We start from the raw sequence: 22790 nt of genomic DNA on the forward strand, positions 1-22790 counted from the left end.
AGGATTCCATTCCATTCTCTCGATAACTCCGTCTCCGCTGCATCTGTACCCAGGTCGAGGACTCCCAACCCAGATCATCAGAGATGTCCTCCTTTTTCAAACAAAGTTGCTTCCCCTCCACCACTATCACCTCGGCCCTCACCCGCACATCCTTCATTACCCGAACATCTGCCCTGGACTCTCGCTCCCACGTGCAACTAGGGCAGGATTCCCCTGGTCCTCACCTACCACCTGACGAGCCTCCCTGTCCAACACATCTTCCTCCCCCATTTCCCCCATCTCTAACATTCAGACTGTGTAAACAGTAGGGTTATAATGAACAGGAAAATCGATTAGCGCCAAGTGAAGGCAGCAGAATAGCACTAGATGATCCGGCGTGGACTAGTTGAGCTGAAGGGCCTGTTATGACACACCCCCAATATCGTGTGGCTGGGAAGCACGGGTGAGGGAAGGGGGTGGGAGGAGGCTCGGAGGGAGAGAGATGTGAGGTGAGAGCAGGTACCACCAGGTTGGTGGGCTTGGCGAATGCTGCCACTCCTCCTTCTCCCCCATTGGGATCCAGGAAGGTGATGGGCACGTCCTTTACTCATCACAGGATGGCGGTGCAGGACTTCACAAAGCACTTCGCCCAGTTGGTTATCTGCAGCCAGATGCCAGAATTCCTGAAAGGGCCGAGCAGCCTGGAGTGGACCATGTCGCAACACCATGGCAGCTGGCTGCCTGGATACAGCGCAGGAGGAGCCCTGCACAGCGGTGGGTGATGGGGAGGCATGGAGCGTGGAAATGGGGGATTCTGTCCAGTCCCAACCTGTCTCCCACTCCCACCCCATCCCCCACTCCCACCCCATCCCCCTCTCCCACCCTATTTACCTCATCCCTCCTCTTCCACCCTTCCCCCTCTCCCACCCCGTCCCCTCTCAACAACCCATCCCCCTCTCTCACCCCATACCCTCCCAACCCCGTCTCCCCTCCCACCCCCATCTCTCCCACATTAGAGAGGGAGGGGGAGGAGAGGGGTGGATGGGAGGGAGGGAAGGAGAGGGAGGTGGTGCGGATTTGAAGGGGGGTGAGAAGGAGAGGGGGAGGAGGGAGTAGAGAGGGAGGTGGAGTGGGAGGGAGGGGGGAGTTTTTTAGGTCGGAAGGGTGTGGGAGGGGAGGGAGGGAGTGGATGGGGGGGAGGGTAGGGGATGGACTGGGGAAGGGAGTCGGGGGGAGGGTGGAGAAGAAGTCTGACAGGCCGTGTGTTTGTGTCTAGATCTGTACTGCAGCAATCCCCAGTACTGCGTTACACTGATGGAGGGGGATGTATACGGGGAGAGGGGAAGGGGGAGGGGGACCACCAGCCTCACCATGTGTCTGCTCCAGAAACCTCGGTCACTGCATCGCAAGGCTCTGCCTCCACTTGCCATCGCTTGCCATCTCTTCAAGGTGTGGGGAGAGGGGGAATGGAGGGGGAGTGGAATGGGGGGGAGGGGAAGGGGGTGGGAAGGGAGGAGGCAGTGGGGGGAGGGGAGGTTGTGGATGGAGGGTTTATTTTTAAATTTTATTTTTCACACTATGAACCATATTAATCAAAATACACACACATATTTTCCTCTTGAATATACACAGTTATTTTCTCCCCTTTCCCCCCCCTCCCTTCCCTTCCTCCTTCTCACCCCCCCTCCAAACCCATTAAACATTCAACATATACAATTCAATAAACCCATTAAACAATGTCAGTGGACGGAGGGTTGATGCGGGGATATGGGTGGAGGGGAGAATGTCAGGAGCACCCCCATCTCACCCCAATCAGAATCTCCTTCCCCCTAAGTGGGGGGAACCTGTTGAACCTCTCCTTCTACCCTCAGGCCTTCCCCCTCACACTGCTCCCCCAATCCACTCCCCACTGCCTCTCCTTCTCCCCTTCCCCCGTCCAGTCATGGATTTGGGTTGGGATCAGCTGGGCACTGGCTGCCGTCCCTCTGGAACCCCAGCACCACTCTCTCCTCGCCCTATCCCAGCTCCACAGTGACCCAGTTGATGTCCTGACCTTGACCCAACCCTCCACTCATGCCTGACATCCCACGGGATCTAACTTTGCTTGTTAACCTCTTGCCTGGGACTTTGTATGAATATTCAAGTACACCACAACAATTCCATAGTTATACAACTGGGAAGCAGGCCCTTCAGCCCATCTAGTCTGTGGTCAACTATTACTCTGCCTGGTCCCACTGACCTGCACCCAGATCACATCCCTCCCCATCGCTCCCATCGATATACGGTTCCAAACTTTTCTTAAATGTGAAAATTGAGCCCACATTCACCACCTCCGCTGGCAGCTCATTCCACATTCCCACCACTCTCTGTGTGAAGAAGTTCCCCCTAAAATGTTCCCTTTTCATTCTTAACCCATGCCCTCTGGTTTGTATCTCACCCACCCTCAGTGGAAAAAGCCCCCATCTACATTTACTCAGTCTACCCCCCTCATAATTTTAAATACCTTTATCAAATCTCCCCTCATTCTTCTACGCTTCAGGGATTAAAGTCCTAACTTGTTTAAACTTTCTCTGTAACTCAGTCCCTGAAGTCCGGGCAACACCCTAGTCAATCTTCTCTGCATTCTTTCTATCTTATTGATATCTTTCCTGTAGTTAGTTGACCAAAACTGTACACGATACTCCAAATTTGACCTCACCAATGTTTTATCCAACTTTACCATAACATCCAACTCCTTTACTCAATATTTTGATTTATGAAGGCCAACATGCCAAAAGCTCTCTTTACAACCTGTGACACCACTTTCAGGGAATTATGTACCTGTATTCCCAGATCCTCCTGTCTACTGCACTCCTCAGTGGTACATCTACCATGTACATCCTTTCTTGGTTTGACTTCCAAAATGCAACACCTCACATGTGTCTGCATTAAATTCCATCTGCCATTTTTCATCCCATTTTTTCAGCTTTGAAATCCTTCTTCACTGTCCACAACGCCTCCAATCTTAGTGTCATCTGCAAACCTGCTGATCCAATTTACCACATTATCATCCAGATCATTGATATAGATGACAAACAGCAATGGTCCCATCACCAATCCCTGAGGCATACCACTAGTCACAGGCCTCCAGACTGAGAAGCAATCATCCACCACTACTCTCTGGCTTCTCCCGTCCAGTCAATGTCAAATTCAGTTAACGACTTCACCAGGAATACCTAATGTCTGAACCTTCCTGACTAACCTCCCATGTGGGACCTTGTCAAAGGCCTTAACTAAGGTCCACGTAGACAATATCCGCAGCCTTCGTCAACTTTCCTGGTAACCACATCGAAAAACTCTTCAAGATTGGTTAAACACGAATTACCACGCACAAAGCCATGTTGACTGTCCCTAATCAGTCCCTGGCTGTCCAAATAATTGTATATCCGATCTCTTACAACACCTTCCATAATTTACCTATCACTGATGTCAGGTTCACCGGCCTATAATTTCTAGGGTTACTTTTGGAGCCTTTTTTAAACAACAGAACAATATGAGCTACCCTCCAAACCTCCGGCACACCACCTGTGACTAAGAACATTTTAAATATTTCTACCAGAGCCCCTGCAATTTATAAACTGGCCTCCCTCATGGTCCGAGGGAATATCAGGACCTGGGATTTATCCACCCTTATTCCTTTAAGACAGCAAGAACCTCCTCCTCTTTAATGTGTATGGGTTCCATGCTTGTTCTCTTTGAACTTCCCTCGACTCTGTGCCTGTTTCCTGGGTGAATACTGCTGAAAATGAAATTTAAGATCTCCTCCATCTCTTTTGGCCCCATACAAAGACGACCACTCTGATCTTTTGTCCCTTACTATCCTTTTGCTCTTGATACACCTGTAGAAACCCTTAGGATTTTCCTTCACATTGGTCGGCCAAGCAACCTCAAGTCTTCTTTTAGCCTTCCTGATTCCTTTCCTGAATTTTTCTTGCATTTTTTATACTCCTCAAGTACTTTGTTTGCTCCATGTTGTCTATACCTGTTATACACTTCTCTTCTTCCGAACCAAATCCCCAACACCCCTTGAAAACCAAGGTTCCCTATGCTTGCTAACCTTGCCTTTAATCCTGACAGGAACATACAAACTCTGTACTCTCAAAAGATCACCTTTTTAGGTCCTCCACTTACCTTGCACATCCTTACCGGAAATCAACTTATTCCAATCCACATATTCTAGATCCTTTCTCATTTCCTCAGTATTGGCCTTTCTCCAATTTAGAATCTCTCCCCAGTGCAGTAAAGCTCATTCGAGTCCATACCCAGGGACACACTCACTGTGAAACCAATGGAACTAGAGTAAGGTCCCCGACTGTCTCCATTGTGACAGTGGAAGTGAGGCTGCTTGAATCTGGGGCTCCATTTACACACTGTCATCTCTACATCCCCCTCTGCCTGTCACACCCAGACACACCCTTTCCTCCCTCCTTCCACTGGGAAAAGACAAGCACCAACAAGCCTAAAGACAGATTCTTCCTTGCAGCCATCAGGCTCGTTAATGAACCCCACAAAAGCCCCCTGTGCTGCCCCTACTTGCTGCTAAGATCTTCATTGTAACACAACCCTTTGTAAATTGTGCTCTTTACATGGCTGTATGAATGGTAGAGGTAGCCTGCCAGACTGCTCACAAAAGAACCTTTCTCACTAATAACTTGAAAATGAAAGGAGTTCCACAATACTTGACCAAGAGGCCAATGAGATCTCATAGGTGACCTCCAGCAGACAAAAGAGGGACGAAGGAATGAGTAATCACCACATTCGTTCTCATGAGAAACTGACCCTCCCTCTCTTCCCTCTCACAGGTGCCATCCACAGTGAGTACACGTATCCTTCCCTGTCTTCGGATGCAAACATTTGGACGATCCATTGAATGTTGTAATGTCAATGTCCACAAGCTCAGATTGTTCAGCAATGTTACTCTCGATGTACAGGAATGTGGACAGACCAATAGTCCAGTTAATATTACTCTCGATGCACAGGAACGTGGAGAGACCAATAGTCCAGTTAATATTACTCTCGATGCATAGGAACGTGGAGAGACCAATAGTCCAGTTAATATTACTCTCGATGCATAGGAACGTGGACAGACCAATAGTCCAGTTAATATTACTCTCGATGCACAGGAACGTGGAGAGACCAATAGTCCAGTTAATATTACTCTCGATGCATAGGAACGTGGAGAGACCGATAGTCCAGTTAATATTACTCTCGATGCATAGGAACGTGGAGAGACCAATAGTCCAGTTAATGTTACTCTCGATGTACAGGAACGTGGAGAGACCAATAGCCCAGTTAATGTTACTCTCGATGTACAGGAACGTGGAGAGACCAATAGCCCAGTTAATGTTACTCTCGATGTACAGGAACGTGGACAGACCAATAGTCCAGTTAATATTACTCTCGATGCATAGGAACGTGGAGAGACCAATAGTCCAGTTAATGTTACTCTCGATGTACAGGAACGTGGAGAGACCAATAGCCCAGTTAATGTTACTCTCGATGCATAGGAACGTGGAGAGACCAATAGTCCAGTTAATATTACTCTCGATGCATAGGAACGTGGAGAGACCAATAGTCCAGTTAATATTACTCTCGATGCATAGGAACGTGGAGAGACCAATAGTCCAGTTAATGTTACTCTCGATGTACAGGAACGTGGAGAGACCAATAGCCCAGTTAATGTTACTCTCGATGTACAGGAACGTGGAGAGACCAATAGCCCAGTTAATGTTACTCTCGATGTACAGGAACGTGGACAGACCAATAGTCCAGTTAATATTACTCTCGATGCATAGGAACGTGGAGAGACCAATAGTCCAGTTAATGTTACTCTCGATGTACAGGAACGTGGAGAGACCAATAGCCCAGTTAATGTTACTCTCGATGCATAGGAACGTGGAGAGACCAATAGTCCAGTTAATATTACTCTCGATGCATAGGAACGTGGAGAGACCAATAGTCCAGTTAATATTACTCTCGATGCATAGGAACGTGGAGAGACCAATAGTCGAGTTAATGTTACTCTCGATGTACAGGAACGTGGAGAGACCAATAGCCCAGTTAATGTTACTCTCGATGTACAGGAACGTGGAGAGACCAATAGCCCAGTTAATGTTACTCTCGATGTACAGGAACGTGGACAGACCAATAGTCCAGTTAATATTACTCTCGATGCATAGGAACGTGGAGAGACCAATAGTCCAGTTAATGTTACTCTCGATGTACAGGAACGTGGAGAGACCAATAGCCCAGTTAATGTTACTCTCGATGTACAGGAACGTGGACAGACCAATAGCCCAGTGAATGTTACTCTCGATGTACAGGAACATGGACAGACCAATATTCAGTAGCGCTCAATTAGTTCGTGGTCCAGAGTGGAGTTTCGCTCTTGTTTCTATCAGAAAGTTGATCGGGAACCCCTGAACATTCCTGTGGATGATGGGTTAATTGTCTCCATTTGTGACCAGAAGAAACATTGGAGATGATGTTTCAGGCTCTAGTCATTGCCTGAAAGGTTTATGGGACGCGAAGGGAGTCTGTCTGTCCTGTGGGATATTCCTATTCTCCGGTGGGGTAAGACAATGCCTGATCTGGTGACTCCTTCCTCAAGATATTTGAAGCAAATATCTTGTTGCCTATAAGATCTGAAATAACCAGTCTGTTGTACTGGGGGACCGGAGCACGATAATTTCTGTACCTTGTGGGCATGCGGGTCTGTAGTCCTGTTGCCTATATGCGGGCAGTTGAGCCCTTTGGAATAGTATTTGACAGCAGTTGGCAGAATCACTGTTTGCAGTGAAGTTGTCAGGGTCAGTTTCCTGTGTGTGGAGGGGAAATTCATATTTGAGTTTTGGTGGTGTGGGAGCCTCCAATTCTTTGTTGATGGGCCAAAAGGCAAGAACTGCACGTTGCTGTTGCTCCTGGGTGTTATCTGCCCAGTCAAGATTAGTTTTAATTAATGAGGCCATTTTGTCCAGCAGGCACTCCATTATAATGGCATTAAATTGCGGAGAGGTTCTCCCATTGGTGTAGGTCTGATCGCCCACATGTGTTCTGTAAATGGAGGTGAATCTGTCCCAAATGTCAGCGGCAGACTCTTTACCGTGTGATTTATATGCTAGTACTTTCCCCATATCGATAGGTCACTTCAGCGATTCAGCAAGCCCGTACAGCATGCAATGAAGTTGCCCCTGTTCAGTGTTATGTATTTGTACTAGCGTATTGAAGGATGTGATGGGGGCTGCTCCCCCACCCATTGCCTTTGTCCATTTTTCATTCTCATTAGTGCCTAATATAGCATGTTTGAGGGAGAAGAGATCGCGGGGTCCTGCTGCGTACATGGTCATTGTGGACCATATGTAGTTTACAAATTTCACTGGGTCCATTTTCCTGTTGAGTGCGTTGTGCGAAATAAGCATAATTTCTTGTGGCTTTCAGGAGGTGGATAATTTCATAGTGTCAGGCTGATTCCCTTGTCCTGCCCTGGGTGGGGGACTGTTCTGTTTAATAGGAGTCTGTGTGCCTTGTTAGTGTTCCCATTTAAAGGGACTTTCCCCGTTTGACCCCTTCCATTCTCCTCATCTCCCTTTTCATCAGTGGGTGTCCTGTCCCTGGGTCCTATGGTTTGGGTTGTGGGGATAAAGAGGCGTAAAGGTTGGGGTGGGTGGAACCCGTGAAGAATCTAGTGATTCCTCGTCCTCGTCGTCCTGGTTAAATAGGGTCGCTCTGCCTGACATAGGGGTACTTGTTACTTTATTAGTTACCGGGTGCTTGTTTTGATTTTTGTTACCCTTCCTCTGTTGTCTACCATGCCAGTCGCACTCTGACTGCAATACCTGCCATGTCTTATGTTGTCCCTATGGAGTGCAAACTGCTATGCCTGTTTTCCTCATCACACCAATGTAATAGTTTAGCCCTGTCAAGGTACAAGAAGTATGACCAAACCACACAGAGAATTTATTAGAGTCATGCTTGCGGGAATGAGCAGTAATTAGGGTTGGGTAGACAAGGTCATCTCCCTTATACTGTTGAACCTCGTTCAAAGTACAAGGTTACAGGGTACAACATTTAAGGCGTTTTTGCTGCATAAGATTAAGTGTCCATTCCTTTGAGGGGATTGTTACAAGCTGAGGTGTTATAGTCAAGTGTTTACTCATTTCTAAAGGCAGGAAAATGCTGATCATTGATTGGCTTTCTATATGTACATGAGATCATTAAAAGATATGGATTTGTGGCACATGATAACAGTAGTTCAAAAGGTCCTTTAAGACAGAGCAAAACTGTTAGCCTGGCTCTTGGCACATGTAAATGCTTGCTTCCCCAGGGATCTCCATATTCGTTATCTCTAACCGGGCTAGATGAATTCGAGAAACAGAAACAAAGCCATCGGCGCCCTTGGTCATTCTTCAGGCTTTTTAATTCTGCTTAACAAGCTTGTAGTGCCTTCAGCTGTTTTTGGGTGGGAACCCATTTATGAATGGGCTGTGTCTGACAGCTCGTTATGTGTAATAGCGTTATTGTGTACAGGGGACCAGGAGATGGATTTATGGAAGAGGTGATCATGGATCGTTGTCTGGAACATTGTTAGTTGCAGCTGACCTGTCTGGGTGGGGGTCCCAATATCCATTTCTTAGGGTAATTCACAGCAAACATTTAAAAGTCTACTCTACGTTTCATAATACGGTTATAATAATTGTTTCAAAGTATCCAACATCCTAACTCTTATACACAGCACGTTCAATTAATGACATTGTCAACCAATACCACAGGAGTGTTGACAGACAGTTAATGTTACTCTCGATGTACAGGAATGTGGACAGACCAATTGTCCAGTTAATGTTACTCGATGTACAGAAATGTGGACAGACCAATTGCCCAGTTAATGTTACTCGATGTACAGGAATGTGGACAGACCAATTGCCCAGTTAATGTTACTCAATGTACAGGAACGTGGACAGACCAATTGCCCAGTTAATGTTACTCAATGTACAGGAATGTGGACAGACCAATTGCCCAGTTAATGTTACTCGATGTACAAGAACGTGGACAGACCAATTGCCCAGTTAATGTTACTCGATGTACAAGAACGTGGACAGGCCAATTGCCCAGTTAATGTTACTCGATGTACAGGAATGTGGACAGACCAATTGCCCAGATAATGTTACTCAATGTACAAGAATGTGAACAGACCAATTGCCCAGTTAATGTTACTCGATGTACAGGAACGTGAACAGACCAATTGCCCAGTTAATGTTACTCGATGTACAGGAACATGGACAGACCACATGGACAGACGTACATCAGGAAATCCTGCCTCCTTAGAACTCCAGACTCTGAGATACCATTCCAACATCAGGTGCTGTCTGTGTGTAGATTTCATGCTCTCCCACACCCCCCCCCCCACCCCAGCCACAGTTCCTCCCACATCCCTGTGCCTTGGTGATGAGTTACACCTGTCATATATTGACCCTAGGGTGTCATTGAGGGGCAGTAGGTCAGAGAGGACTGGTGGGAAATGGTGAATGGCATGAGGGTGAAGGATGGATGGGAATGTTCTGCTAGGAACTGGAATGGACAGAGAGCTGTGGCTTCAACTCACAACGGACAGATGTCAAGTGTACGTCCCTTATGTCAGAGCCTTGTCCTGTGATGGGATGAATGGGAATTAATGTGATTCTGAGGTGAGGATGGAGAGGATAGATCAGACAGCCTCCCTATGCCATAGTGATGGGAAAGCGCCGAATAGACTCCCATCAGGTGCACCTTCTGACTCATTCCGTCCTGTCCCAGGTACAGGTGCAAAACCAGAAACTGCCGCAGACCTTCTTCAACATGCACCCACCGCTGATGCCAGGATTGAACTACATGGAGATCAGGGAGGTGAGCAACACCTACCAGCTGGGTGCTGGCACCTATATCATGGTTCCAAGCACAAAGTACCCCAACGAGCCTGGAGACTTCCTCCTCCGCGTCTACTACCAGAGGGCCAAACACCAGCGGTAAGGTGCTTCCTTCCCTTGGTGCGTGTGTGTGTGTGTGTGTGTGTCCCTTCCTCCAACTCACCTCTCCTCTCTCTCCCTTCCCGTCACTATCCCTCCCTCCCCTCTCCCTTCCTGTCACTATCCCTCCCTCCCCTCTCCCATCCCATCACTATCCCCCCCTCCCCTTTCCCATCCCATCACTATCCCTCCCTCCCCTCTCCCATCCTGTCACTATCCCTCCCTCCCCTCTCCCATCCTGTCACTATCCCTCCCTCCCCTCTCCCTTCCTGTCACTATCCCTCCCTCTCCTCTCCCATCCCGTCACTATCCCTCCCTCCTCTCTCCCATCCCGTTACTATTCCTCCCTCTCCTCTCCCATCCCGTCACTATTCCTCCCTCTCCTCTCCCATCCCATCACTATCCCGCCCTCCCCTCTCCCATCCTGTCACTATCCCTCCCTCCCCTCTCCCTTCCTGTCACTATCCCTCCCTCCCCTCACCCATCCCGTCACTATCCCTCCCTCTCCTCTCCCATCCCGTCACTATTCCTCCCTCTCCTCTCCCATCCCGTCACTATCCCTCCCTTCTCTCTCCCATCCCGTTACTATTCCTCCCTCTCCTCTCCCATCCTGTCACTATCCCTCCCTCCCCTCTCCCATCCCGTCACTATCCCTCCCTCCCCTCTCCCATCCTGTCACTATCCCCTCCCCTCCCCATCACTATCCCCTCCCCTCCTCGTCACTATCCCTCCCTCCCCTCTCTCCCTTCCTGTCCCTATCCCTCCCTCCATCACTATCCCTCCCTCCCCTCCCCATCACTATCCCCCTCCCCTCGTCACTATCCCTCCCTCTCCCTTCCTGTCACTATCCTTCCCTCCCCCTCTACCTTCCCATCACTATCCCTCCTTCCCCGCTCTCCCTTCCTGTCACTATCCCCTCCCCTCCCCATCACTATCCCCATCCCCTCCTTGTCACTATCCCTCCCTCCCCTCTCTCCCTTCCTGTCCCTATCCCTCCCTCCATCACTATCCCTCCCTCCCCATCACTATCCCCCTCCCCTCGTCACTATCCCTCCCTCTCCCTTCCTGTCACTATCCTTCCCTCCCCCTCTACCTTCCCATCACTATCCCTCCTTCCCCGCTCTCCCTTCCTGTCACTATCCCCTCCCCTCCCCATCACAATCCCCCTCCCCTCCTTGTCACTATCCCTCCCTCTCCTCTCTCCCTGCCTGTCACTATCCCTCCCTCCCCTCTACCTTCCCGTCACTATCCCGCCTTCCCCTCACTATCACTATCCCTCCCTCCTCTCTCCCTTCCTGTCACTATCCCTCTCTCCCTCCTCTCCTTATCCTCTCCTTCCCATTGTCTCTCTTCTTCTCTCTATCTTTCCCTCCTCTCCTTCCCCTCTCCCCCTTACCACTATCCCCCTCCTCTCTCCCTCCATTTACCATTATCCCCCTACTCTCCCTCCCCTCTCTTCCCCTTACCACTAGCCCCCTCCTGTCCCTCCCCTCTCTTCCCTTACCACTATCCCCCTACTCTCCCTCCCTTCTCTTCCCCTTACCACTATCCCTCCTCCTCTCCATCCACTCTCCATCCCCTCTCTTCCCATTCTCCCTTCCATTCTATCCCCTATCCATATCTCATAATTTTATTCGTCTGTCATGGCTCTCCTTCGCACACCCCTCCCACCACCCCCTCTGCTTTTACTCCAGGGAAACAAGTCCAGCCTGTCTAATTTCTCCCTGTAACTTAAGTCCTTCAATTCAAGCAATGTCAGGGTGAGTCTTATCTGAACTCTCTCCAACACAACCACAGCCTTCCGACGGCATGGTGACCAGAATGCTACCCAAATTCTTTTTTTTTATATAATTTTTTATTTTTCACACCATAAATCACATTAACCATGATACACATTTTTTCCTTTTCACACATATACAATGTCATTTTCTCCCCCCCACCTCCCTCCTCCCCTACCACCCTCCCCACCTCCCCCCTCCCGTCCATTTAAGGTATAAATCTAGGATACATTAAACTAGTCAGACAATGTTGTCATTCAATAAAAATACACCAGAAATTCCACTGAGTCCATTCTTTTCATTTCCTTTTCCTTCCATTAACTTAGGTAGTGATTGTCCCCGGTAGGTTTTCGCTATTGTGTTTAATGTAAGGCTCCCATATTTGTTCGAATATTTCAATATTATTTCTTAAACTATATGTTATTTTTTCTAATGGAATACATTTATTCATTTCTATATACCATTGTTGTATTTTCAAATTATCTTCCAATTTCCAGGTTGACATAATACATTTTTTTGCTACGGCTAGAGCTATCTTAACAAATCTTTTTTGTGCATCCTCCAAATCAATTCCAAATTCTTTGTTTTTTATGTTACTTAGGAGAAAGATCTCTGGATTCTTTGGTATATTGTTTTCTGTTATTTTATTTAATATCTGATTGAGATCTTCCCAAAATTTTTCTACTTTCTCACATGTCCAGATTGCATGAATTGTTGTTCCCATTTCTTTTTTACATCGAAAACATCTATCAGATACTGTTGGGTCCCATTTATTTAACTTTTGAGGTGTAATGTATAGCCTGTGTATCCAGTTATATTGTATCATACGTAACCTCGTATTTATTGTATTTCTCATCGTTCCAGAGCATAACTTCTCCCATGTTTCCTTTTTTATCTTTATATTTAAATCTTGTTCCCATTTTTGTTTAGTTTTACCATTTGTTTCCTCATTCTCCTTTTCTTGCAGTTTAATATACATATTTGTTATAAATCTTTTGATTATCATTGTATCTGTAATCACATATTCAAAGTTACTTCCCTCTGGCAAACTCAAACTGCTTCCTAATTTATCCTTCAAGTAGGATCTCAATTGGTAATATGCCAGCGCTGTATCTTGAGTTATATTGTATTTATCTTTCATTTGTTCAAAGGATAATAATCTATTTCCTGAAAAACAATTTTCTATTATTTTAATCCCTTTTTTCACCCATTCTCTAAAGGAAAGGTTATCTATTGTAAAAGGGAGTAACTTGTTTTGCGTCAATATTAGTTTTGGTAATTGATAATTTGTTTTATTTCTTTCTACATGAATCTTCTTCCAAATATTGTAATACTTGATGTAATACTGGAGAACTTCTATGTTGTACCAATTTTTCATCCCATTTATATAATATGTGTTCAGGTATCTTTTCCCCTATTTTATCTAATTCTAATCTAGTCCAATCTGGCTTTTCCCTTGTTTGATAAAAATCTGATAGGTATCTTAATTGTGCGGCTCTATAATAATTTTTAAAGTTTGGCAGTTGTAAGCCTCCTTGTTTATACCATTCTGTTAATTTATCTAGTGCTATCCTCGGTTTCCCCCCTTTCCATAAAAATTTCCTTATTATTTTCTTTAACTCCTTGAAGAATTTCTCTGTCAGTTGTATTGGCAATGCCTGAAATAGGTATAATATCCTTGGAAAAATGTTCATTTTAATACAGTTTATCCTTCCTATTAGTGTTAATGGTAAATCTTTCCAATGCTCTAAATCGTCCTGTAATTTTTTCATTAGTGGATAATAATTGAGTTTATATAATTGGCCGAGATTTTTGTTTATTTGTACACCTAGGTATCTTATTGCTTGCATTTGCCATCTAAATGGTGATTCCTTCTTAAATTTTGAGAAATCCGCATCATTCATAGGCATTGCTTCACTTTTATTTACGTTTATCTTTTAACCCGACACTTCTCCATATTCCTTCAATTTCTTATATAATTCTTTTATTGATAGTTCTGGTTCTGTTAAGTATACTATAACATCATCTGCAAATAAACTGATTTTATATTCCTTGTCTTTTATTTTTATTCCTTTTATATTATTTTCTGTTCTTATCAATTCTGCTAGTGGTTCTATAGTTAACGCAAACAATAAAGGTGATAGTGGGCATCCCTGTCGTGTTGACCTGCTTAAGTTAAATTGCTTTGATACATGTCCATTTACTGTCACTTTCGCTAATGGTCCCTTATATAATGCTTTAATCCAATTAATATACTTCTCCGGTAAACTGAATATTTGCAATACTTTAAACAAATAATTCCATTCTACTCTGTCAAAGGCCTTCTCTGCGTCTAAAGCAACTGCTACTGTTGGTGCTTTATTCCCTTCTACTGCATGAATTAAGTTAATAAATTTACAAATATTGTCTGTTGAATGCTACCCAAATTCTTGAAGCCCAGTCTGTCTAATCAGGGTTTTGTCAAGTTGTCGCAGTACAATCGAACTCTGAAATTCCAGGCCCCAACCTCCAAAGGCAAGCATGCCCATCTCCCTTCTTCACCGGAATACATTAGAGGCAGAGAAAAGCTGACATTTAAACTGCAACAGAGCCTGAATAAAATCATGGGGACGTTGGCAGGCAGGAGGGGGAAAGGAGGCAGAGGCCGAGGGCTGAGCAAGGTGTTCTCTGATAGGAGGGGAGGGAGGGAGGTGGGAGCTGGAGAGAGTGGGTGTGCTGATGGGAAGATGGAGAGTGTGGGGAGGGGAAGAGGTGGGGGCAGAGAGAGATAAAGGAAAGCTAGGGGGTGGGGTTGATTGGGAAAGCAAGGGGGAAGGTTATAGAAGGATGAGGGGGACCTCATAGAGGCATTTTGAATGCTGAAAGGCTGGACAGTCAATGTGGCAGGGGATTCTCAGACAAGAGGGCATAACTTCAGGATAAAAGGGTGTCAATTGAAAACGGAGATTTGGAAACATTTCTTTAGCCAGAGAGTCGTGAGTCTGTGGAACTTGTTGCCATGGGAAGTGAGGTCATTGGGTATATTTAAGACAGAGATTGACAGGTATTTGATTAGTCAGGGCATCAAGGGTTATGAGGAGAAGGCCAGGGAGTGGGGCCAAGTGGGGGAGCGGATCAGCTCATGATTAGAATGGCAGGGCAAACTCGATGGGCTGACTTCTGCTCCTCTATCTGGTAGAATTGTTACTGTAAATTAGAGTGGTCAGTGTTTACAGACATTTAAACTACATGAGCGACCACGGTTAAGGAAATGGGTGGGAAACTGGGGCTGAGGCCAGGTTTGGACCAGCCATTGTCTCACTGAATCAGGGCAGCAGGATGGAGGGCCTGAGTGGCCTGTTTTGGGTTGAGTGGGGAGTCCTTGTGATATGTAGGGACAGTGACGTGTCCGTCTGATGAACTGGATTGTTTAATGGGGTACCATGTTTTTCACGTCATCCAGGCAAGTCAACATTTGCAATACAAATGAAAAGGGGAACCCCCTTATCCAAATCAATGGTGCTGGTTGAAAGAGGGGATGGCCTCAGCCTTTTTAGAATAAATATCCTGACCTGGGTCAAACAGGTTGATGTGGGACGGGAACTGCTTGCTGGATGGGCCACTGCATGGGACGGGAGCTGCTTGCTGGATAAACCACTGCTTGGGACGGGATCTGTTTGCTGGATGAGCCACTGCGTGGGACGGGAGCTGCTTGCTGGATACACCACCGCTTGAGACAGGATCTGCTTGCTGGATGCGTCTCTGCTTGGGACAGGATCTGTTTGCTGGATGAGCCACTGCACGGGATGGGATCTGCTTGCTGGATGCGGCACTGCATGAGATAGGATCTGTTTGCTGGATGCGCCACTGCGTGGGACGGGATCTGCTCTGCTCAAGGTCAGAAGAAGCTGTGAAAGGTGGGGAAGGCAGCTAAGAACATCGCGCAAACATCCCTCCCCTCCACTGACTCCATCTACACCTTGCACTGCCCTGGAAAGGCAGCCAACATACTGAATGATCCGTCCCACCCTTGAAACACTCTCTTCTCCCTCCTCCTGTTGGAGAGAAGCCTCAAGAGTGTGGAATTGCACACCAACAAGCTTCGTTTCTTCCCCACAGCCACCAGACTCCTGAATGAACCCCACCTCAGTGCTGTCGTGCTGCCCTTGTTTGGTGCTGATTGATCTTCCTTTTCACTGTAATCATGGTCTATGAATGTAATGAGAACCCATCTTGCTGCGCTGGGTAATTTAAAAGTGACATTTAGAAACACAACGTGGTAACAGGCTCTTCCAGTCCATGAGCTTCTGCTGCCCAAATGCCCCTACCCTCCCTGTATTTTTTGGAGGGTGGAGGACACGGGGACAACATACAAACTCCTTGCAGACAGTGTTGGTTTTGAACCCGGGTCACTGGTATTAACCGTGCTACTCCTAACTACCTAACAAGAATAAAAGCAGTGTTACCATGAGACAAAATTCCAGTGTTAAGGAGTTAAACAGCGTAGGGGCACCATCTTGAATTACTGGGAAGACCATTCAAGACTCGGATAACAGCAGGGAACATTTCCATCATTTATATCCCACTGGGGTTACAGGGGATGTGTCTTGGTGTGGGGGATTGGGGTGGGGGTTCATACTGATGGTGAGTCCTTGTGTGGAGGATTCGCCTGTGGTCATGTGATCTCTCAGTCTCTGTCCACAGCTCGTCGCCAGAGCCGAGCCAGCATGACTACAGTGTGTGGGAGCAGATATTCGATCAGCATGCCCAGGTGAGTGTTAAACCGTTGCCTCTGGGTTATCGTTCAGAGGGGATCATGGAAAGCCGGCCCGCTCAGTAGATCCAGGTAGCAGGGCAAGGGCAGTGGGCGCCTTTACTGACGCCTCTGCCCTCCCACTTGCGCTGGGTGTAGCCCCATCTGTTAGGAAGTTGAAAACAGAGGTGGTAATGTCAGGATTGCTGCCTGTGCCATGGGCCAGAGAGGGTAGGAACAGGAAGTTGTGGCAGATGAATGCGTGGCTAAAGAGTTGGGGCAGGGGGAAGATTTGTGGATCATTGGGGTCTCTTCTGGGGAAGGTCCAACCTATACAAAAAGGATGGGCTGCACCTGAACTGGACCAATATCCTGGCAGGCAGGTTTGCTCGAGGTGTTGGGGAGAGTTTCAGAATCAGACTTTATTATCTTGATCAAGTCACAAAATTCAGTGTTTTGAAACAGCATCATATAAACCATCTTCCAACAATAAATAAAAATAATGCACGAAAAGTCAGTCAGGCAGTGCCTGTGGATCATTGATCATTCAGGAACCTGATGGCAGTGGTAGCTTGGCAGGGGGATGGAAATCAAAATGTGGAGGCAGAGAATAGGGCAGAGGATACACAAGCCGACACACTGTGTAGCGAGATTGTGAGGAAGGGATAGGCAGTCAATCAGGTAAAAGTGCAAGTATACAAGTAAGGATTTTAACAGGATGACATCGGAAATACTGGCAAATTTCAGTAGAGGTCTGGGGAAAGTTTGTTGATCGGCTGCATCACAGTCTGGTGTGGGAACACCAATGCCCCTGAGTGTAAAGGCCTGCAAAAGGTAGAGAACATCCCAGGACATCACAGGCAAAACCCTCCCCACTGTCAAGAACTTCTACAGGGAACGCTGCTGTCGGAGGGCAACAGCAATCATCAAGGATCCAACCAGCACATGCTCTGTTCTCGCTGTTGCCATCAGGAAAGAGGTGTAGGTGGCACAAGACTCACACCACCAGGATTAGGAGCAGCTGCTACCCCTCCACCATCAGACTCCTCGTCAACAAACTGTGGCGCACTGTTGAACAGAAGCAAACACACAAAACATAAAGTCTGTTCTACAGGCTTTATTCAACATAAACTTCCACAGGGCTGGCTGTGAGAGTAGCTGTGCTGGCTCTGAGACTGACCTCGAGGGGCCGGATGTAGCTTATATCCTGGAGGGTGATTGGCAGCTGACTGGGTGGGGCTTGGTCCATTCAGGTTGGCTGACTGACAGCCACCCAGGTGTTGCCTTGTCCTCCCGTGTTCTTCCTGCAGGTACACGGGTCGCTCCCTGCAGTCGGCTAGTGGTGTATCACCACATAAACTCAATCAAAGACTCATTTAAGGACTCTTGTGCATTTTATTAATTTTTTTTCTCTCTGTATTGCACAGCCAATTTGTTTCCATTTCTTTATTTGTTTACATGTATATGCTGTGTAAAGTTTTTTTTTGCACCTGCCAGTAAGTAGTAATTCTGCAGTAAAACATGAGTCTGCAGACACCATGGTTGAAGTAAACACACAAAGCTGTAGAAACTCAGCTGGTCAAACAGTGTCCTTTATGTAGCAAAGGTAAAGATACATCACCAACGTTTCAGGCTTAGGGTATGAACAAAATGTCAGCAGGCGTCCGAATAAAAAGGGTAAGGGGAGGGGCACAGTCCTAAAGGCAGGACGTAATAGGTGGAGAAGGGAGGGAGGGCACAGCAGCAAACAGGGGAAGTGGGGGTGGCTCTGTGAATGGAGAGGGAAGGGGGTGAAGAAGCTGGGAGAAGGAAAACCCCTGCCTCGCCCACATGAAAAAGAATCTCAGGGTTGTATGTATTCTGATAATAAATCTGAAATCTGGAAACAAAATTGAAAAGGGCGATGAATACAGCACTAAAGGCCTCATATTTAAATGGTCGCAGAATAAGAAATAAGGTTGATGATCTTGTAGTGAAGCTGGCAGGTTTGACATTGTGCCCGTCCCTGAGTTGTGGCTGAAAGATGACCACAGTTGGGAACTATACATAGTGTATCCGCACAAGAGACTTATCAATAAGATACAGATGTATGGAGTTAGGGGAAGTGCATTGGCATGGATTGAGGACTGGTTAACACACAGAAGGCAGAGAGTCGGGATAAATGGATGCTTTTCTGATTGGCTGATAGTGGTAAGTGGGGGGCCACAGGGGTCGGTGCTGGGCCCGCAGCTGTTCACCATTTAGAGAGATGATTTGGAAGAGGGGACAGAGTGTCATGTAGACAAGTTTGAGGATGATACTAAATTGAGTGGAAAAGCAAGTTGTTCAGAGGATGTGGGGAGGCTGCAAAAGGATCTAGTTAAGTTAGGTGAGTGGCCAAAGGTCTGGCAGGTGGAGTACAATGTTAGTAAATACGAGGTCATCCACTTTGGCAGGAAAAATAGAAGAGCAGATTATTATTTAAATGGTGAAAAAATGCAGCATCCTGTAGTGCAGAAGGACTTGGGAGGGCTTGTGCATAAATCGCAAAAAGTTGGGTTGCAGGAACAACAGGTTATTAAGTAGGCAAATGGAATGTTGGCCTTCATCGCTAGAGGAATTGAAATCAAGAGCAGGGAGGTCATGCTGCAACTGTACAAGGTCCTGGTGAGGCCGCACCTGGAGAACTGTGTGCAGTTCTGGTCGCCATAAATTGGCCTTGGAGGCCGGCCAGAGGGGGTTCCCCAGGTTAATCCCGGAGATGAGGGGGTTGACCTAAAAGGAGAGAATAAATCATCTGGGATTATACTCACTCGAATTCAGAAGAATGAGAGGAGATCTTATAGAAACATATAAAATTATGAAGGGGATTGATAAGACAGAGGCAGGAAAATTGTTTTCATGGTAGGTGAGACCAGAACTAGGGGACACAGTCTCAAGATTCAGGGGAGGAGATTTAAAATGGAGATGAGGAAAAACTTTTTCCCAGAGATGAGTGAATCTGTGGAATTCTCTGCCCAGGGAAGCAGTTGAGGTGACTTCATTAAACACATTTAAGGTTCAGTTGGATAGATTTTTACATTGTAGGGGGATTAAGGGATATGGTGAAAAGGCAGGTGGGTGGAGTTGAGTCACTGGTCAGATCAGCCATGATCTTATTGAACGGCAGAACAGGCTCGACGGGCAGGATGGCCGACTCCTGCTCCTATTTCTTGTGATCTTATGACACGACAGCATGCAGAGAGGGTGGAGTGAGGAGACATTGGATCAGAGGGTATAGAATCCCTGTGGGTAGAATTATGAAATTGTAATGGTAAAAAAAACTGATAGGTTTCCAGACCGTAGCCAGGATATGGTGTGCAAACTACAGAGGGGGATCGAGAAGGCATGCAAAAAGGGCAACGTGACAGTTGTCACAAGGGTTGTCAATATACAGGTTGATTGGGAAAACCAGGTTGGTGTTGAATCCCAAGAGAAGGAATTTATCGCATGGCCTTCAGGATGGCGTCTTGGAACAGCCTGTGGCTGAGTAGGCCAGGGAAATGAAAATTCTGGATTGGGTGTTGTGTGATGAACCAGCTGAAGGTCTGGGAACCTTTTGGAGGTAGTGATTGTAATATGACAGAATTCGTCCTGGAGAAATTAAAATCTGAGGTGTCGGTAATAGTGGAGGAACTAAGGGAGGGAACTGGCCAAAGTTGAAGGGAAAGGCACACTAGCAGGGAGGAGCCGCAGCAGCTGGAGTTTTTCTTCCAAAAAGAGAAGAAATATTTGAATGGAAAAATGGCACAAATGTGGCTGACAAGAGAAGTCAAAGCCAAAGGCAAAAGGAAGGGCAGACAAGGAAGCAAAAATTAGCGGGAAGATGGAGGTCCGGGAAGCTTTTAAAAGTGTTCAGAAGGTAAAAATGACGGTCATTAGGAAGGAAGAGATGAACTTTGAAACGAAGCCAACAAATAAAATCAAAAAGGAGACTAAAACCTTTTTTTAAGTATATTAAAAGTGAAAAAGAGACAAGAGTAGATATTGGACTGATACAAAAAGACTCGACGCTGGAGAAATTATAACGGGAGACAAGGAGATGGGAGGGGAACTGGATGAGTGTTTTGCATTAGTCTTCACTGTGGAAGACATTGAACTTTCAAGGGGGTCGGGGAAGAGAGGTGGGTGCAGTCACGCTCACCAGAGAGAAGGTGCTTGAGAAGCTAAACAGTCGAAGGGTAGGTAAGTCTCCTGGACCAGATGGAATGCACCCTCGGCCTCTGAAAGAAATAGCTATAGTGATTGTGAAGGCCCTGGTAATGATCTTCCAGGATTCTGGCATGGAGGACTGGAACATTGCAAAGGTCACTCTGCAGCAGTAAGGAAATTATAGACCTGTCGGTGGGAGGGAAGTTGTTAGAGTCGATTATCAAGGATGAGGTTACAGAGTACCTGGAGGTGCATGACAAGATAGGACAAAGTCAGCAGGATTTCCTCAAGGGAGAACCTTGCCTGACAAACCTGCTGCAAATTTTTTGAGGAAACCACAAGCAGGCTGGACAAAGGAGATGCAGTGGAGGTTGCATTTTCAAAAGGCCTTTGACAAGGAGGCTGCTCAACAAGATGAGAGCCCATGGAATGACAGGAAGGATACCAGCACAGGTAGAGCATTGGCTGGTCACATGGAAACTGAGGGTAGGGGTAACCGTGCCAGGTCAAGAAACATAAGAACAGACAAAGAAGAGGTAAATGAGATGCAACGTTGGATAATGCACGGTCGTGCACTTTGGTCAAAGGAAGAAAAGGACAGATTATTACTTGGATGGGGAGAAAGTTGAAAATCCGGAGGTGCCAAGGGACTTGGGAATCCTCGTGCAGGACACCCCTACAGGTTAAACTCCAGGTGGTGGCTCACCAGTACCTGAACAGTTGCAGCAGAACCTCCCTGCTCTCAAACTCAATCCCTCCAGCAATGAAGGACAATGTCCCATTTGATGACCCGTTGCCACCTGCAAAGCAACATTTTGCGATTCATGCACAGGCACTCCCAGGTCCCTCTGCACAACAGTGTGCTGCAGTCTGTCCATGGTTAAATAATAACCTGATCTTCCATGGACAGTGTGCATCCTGGGAGGAGGAGTGAGTGTGACAGACCTCCCATGGACTGGTGAGTGGGTTGGTTTTATCTGTTTCTAACTGATGTCACCTTTGCCCCTCAGGGTGCGGAACTGGATGTGACCGGATTACAGCAGGTGCTGAACAATATCTTCCTGTGCGGTGAGTGGTGGGGTGTAGTTCTTGGAGGGGGAGGGTTTACCTGCCTTGTTTACCTGCCTGACGCTCTGTGCCTCCCTGGCTGAGCCCCGTCTCCTCTCTCTGGGCAGGTGAAAGGGTGTCCGAGAACTTCAGTCTCCACCAGTGCCGAGCAATGGTGCTGCTCCTCACTGTATCCTTCAGGCCCTGGGTCAGCTACAGGTGTCGATGAGTGGGGGTGAGGGGAGGGGGAAGGGTGGAGGGGAATGGAGGGGAGGTGGAGGGGAGGAGAGGGAGGGTTAGAGGAAGGAGGAGAGGGAGAGTTGGAGGAAGGAGGGGATGAGGTAGGGAGATGGGTGGGGAAGGGTGGAGGGGGAGGATAGGGGAGGGAGGAAAGGGGATAAACTGAGGAGGGGTGTAGGTAGTGGCAGGGCAGGGCACAATGGGTGGGGGTTGGTGGTCAAGGATGTGTGTGAGAGGAGCATGGGACAGAGTGGGTGAGGGAATGGAGGGTGGAGGATGAGGGGAGGGTGGGGGAGTGGGTGAGGAGGTGGAGGATGGGGGGTGAGTGGAGGGTGGCTGAGGGAGTAGAAGATGGGAGGTTGAAGGGAGGGTGGGGGTTGGTGAGTGAGGGAGGGAGTGGGGAGTGGGTGAGGGAGTGGAGGGTGGAGGGCTGAAGGGAGGGTGCCAGACGAGGCCTGAGATTGAGAAGGCCAGTGTGACAGGACAGGACAGAGCCGGGGTGGGGGGGGGGGAGTAATGTATTGCAGGGCACCTTGTGTTGAGACCTAACCAACAGCCACAGTTCGACAGTCCAGGAAACCTTGACGGGTCAGGAAGACTCAACAAACTCTGTTTCAGAAACTTCTGGAAAAAGCTGGAGTCCCTGAAGGTGCGATCAGTGCAGGGAGGGAGGATTGTAATGTCATTCAGACACAGGAGGGGAGATCTCGCTGAACTGCAGGGTCAGTGCAAAGATGCAGCCCCCCCCTAGCAGGGAACATCTCATCCCAGCCAGACCCCCATCCCCATAGAACCACAGAAGCAGGC

The 22790-nt window shown here is 47.3% G+C and overlaps 1 protein-coding gene across 1 annotated transcript in view; it reads left to right on the top strand.

The window, feature by feature from the left end:
- LOC138737199 (calpain-8-like) overlaps window positions 1-22790 on the top strand; it is a 51388-nt gene that overhangs the window by 18687 nt on the left and 9911 nt on the right. Inside the window, exons 9-16 of the mRNA XM_069887853.1 lie at window positions 596-753; window positions 1256-1430; window positions 4323-4332; window positions 9808-10016; window positions 16478-16544; window positions 21707-21764; window positions 21872-21933; window positions 22546-22632. Coding sequence (XP_069743954.1) covers window positions 596-753; window positions 1256-1430; window positions 4323-4332; window positions 9808-10016; window positions 16478-16544; window positions 21707-21764; window positions 21872-21933; window positions 22546-22632 — 826 coding nt within the window. The remainder of the gene's footprint in view (window positions 1-595; window positions 754-1255; window positions 1431-4322; window positions 4333-9807; window positions 10017-16477; window positions 16545-21706; window positions 21765-21871; window positions 21934-22545; window positions 22633-22790) is intronic.

Source organism: Narcine bancroftii, chromosome 6, assembly GCF_036971445.1.
Source record: "Narcine bancroftii isolate sNarBan1 chromosome 6, sNarBan1.hap1, whole genome shotgun sequence".
Lineage (NCBI taxonomy): Eukaryota > Metazoa > Chordata > Chondrichthyes > Torpediniformes > Narcinidae > Narcine > Narcine bancroftii.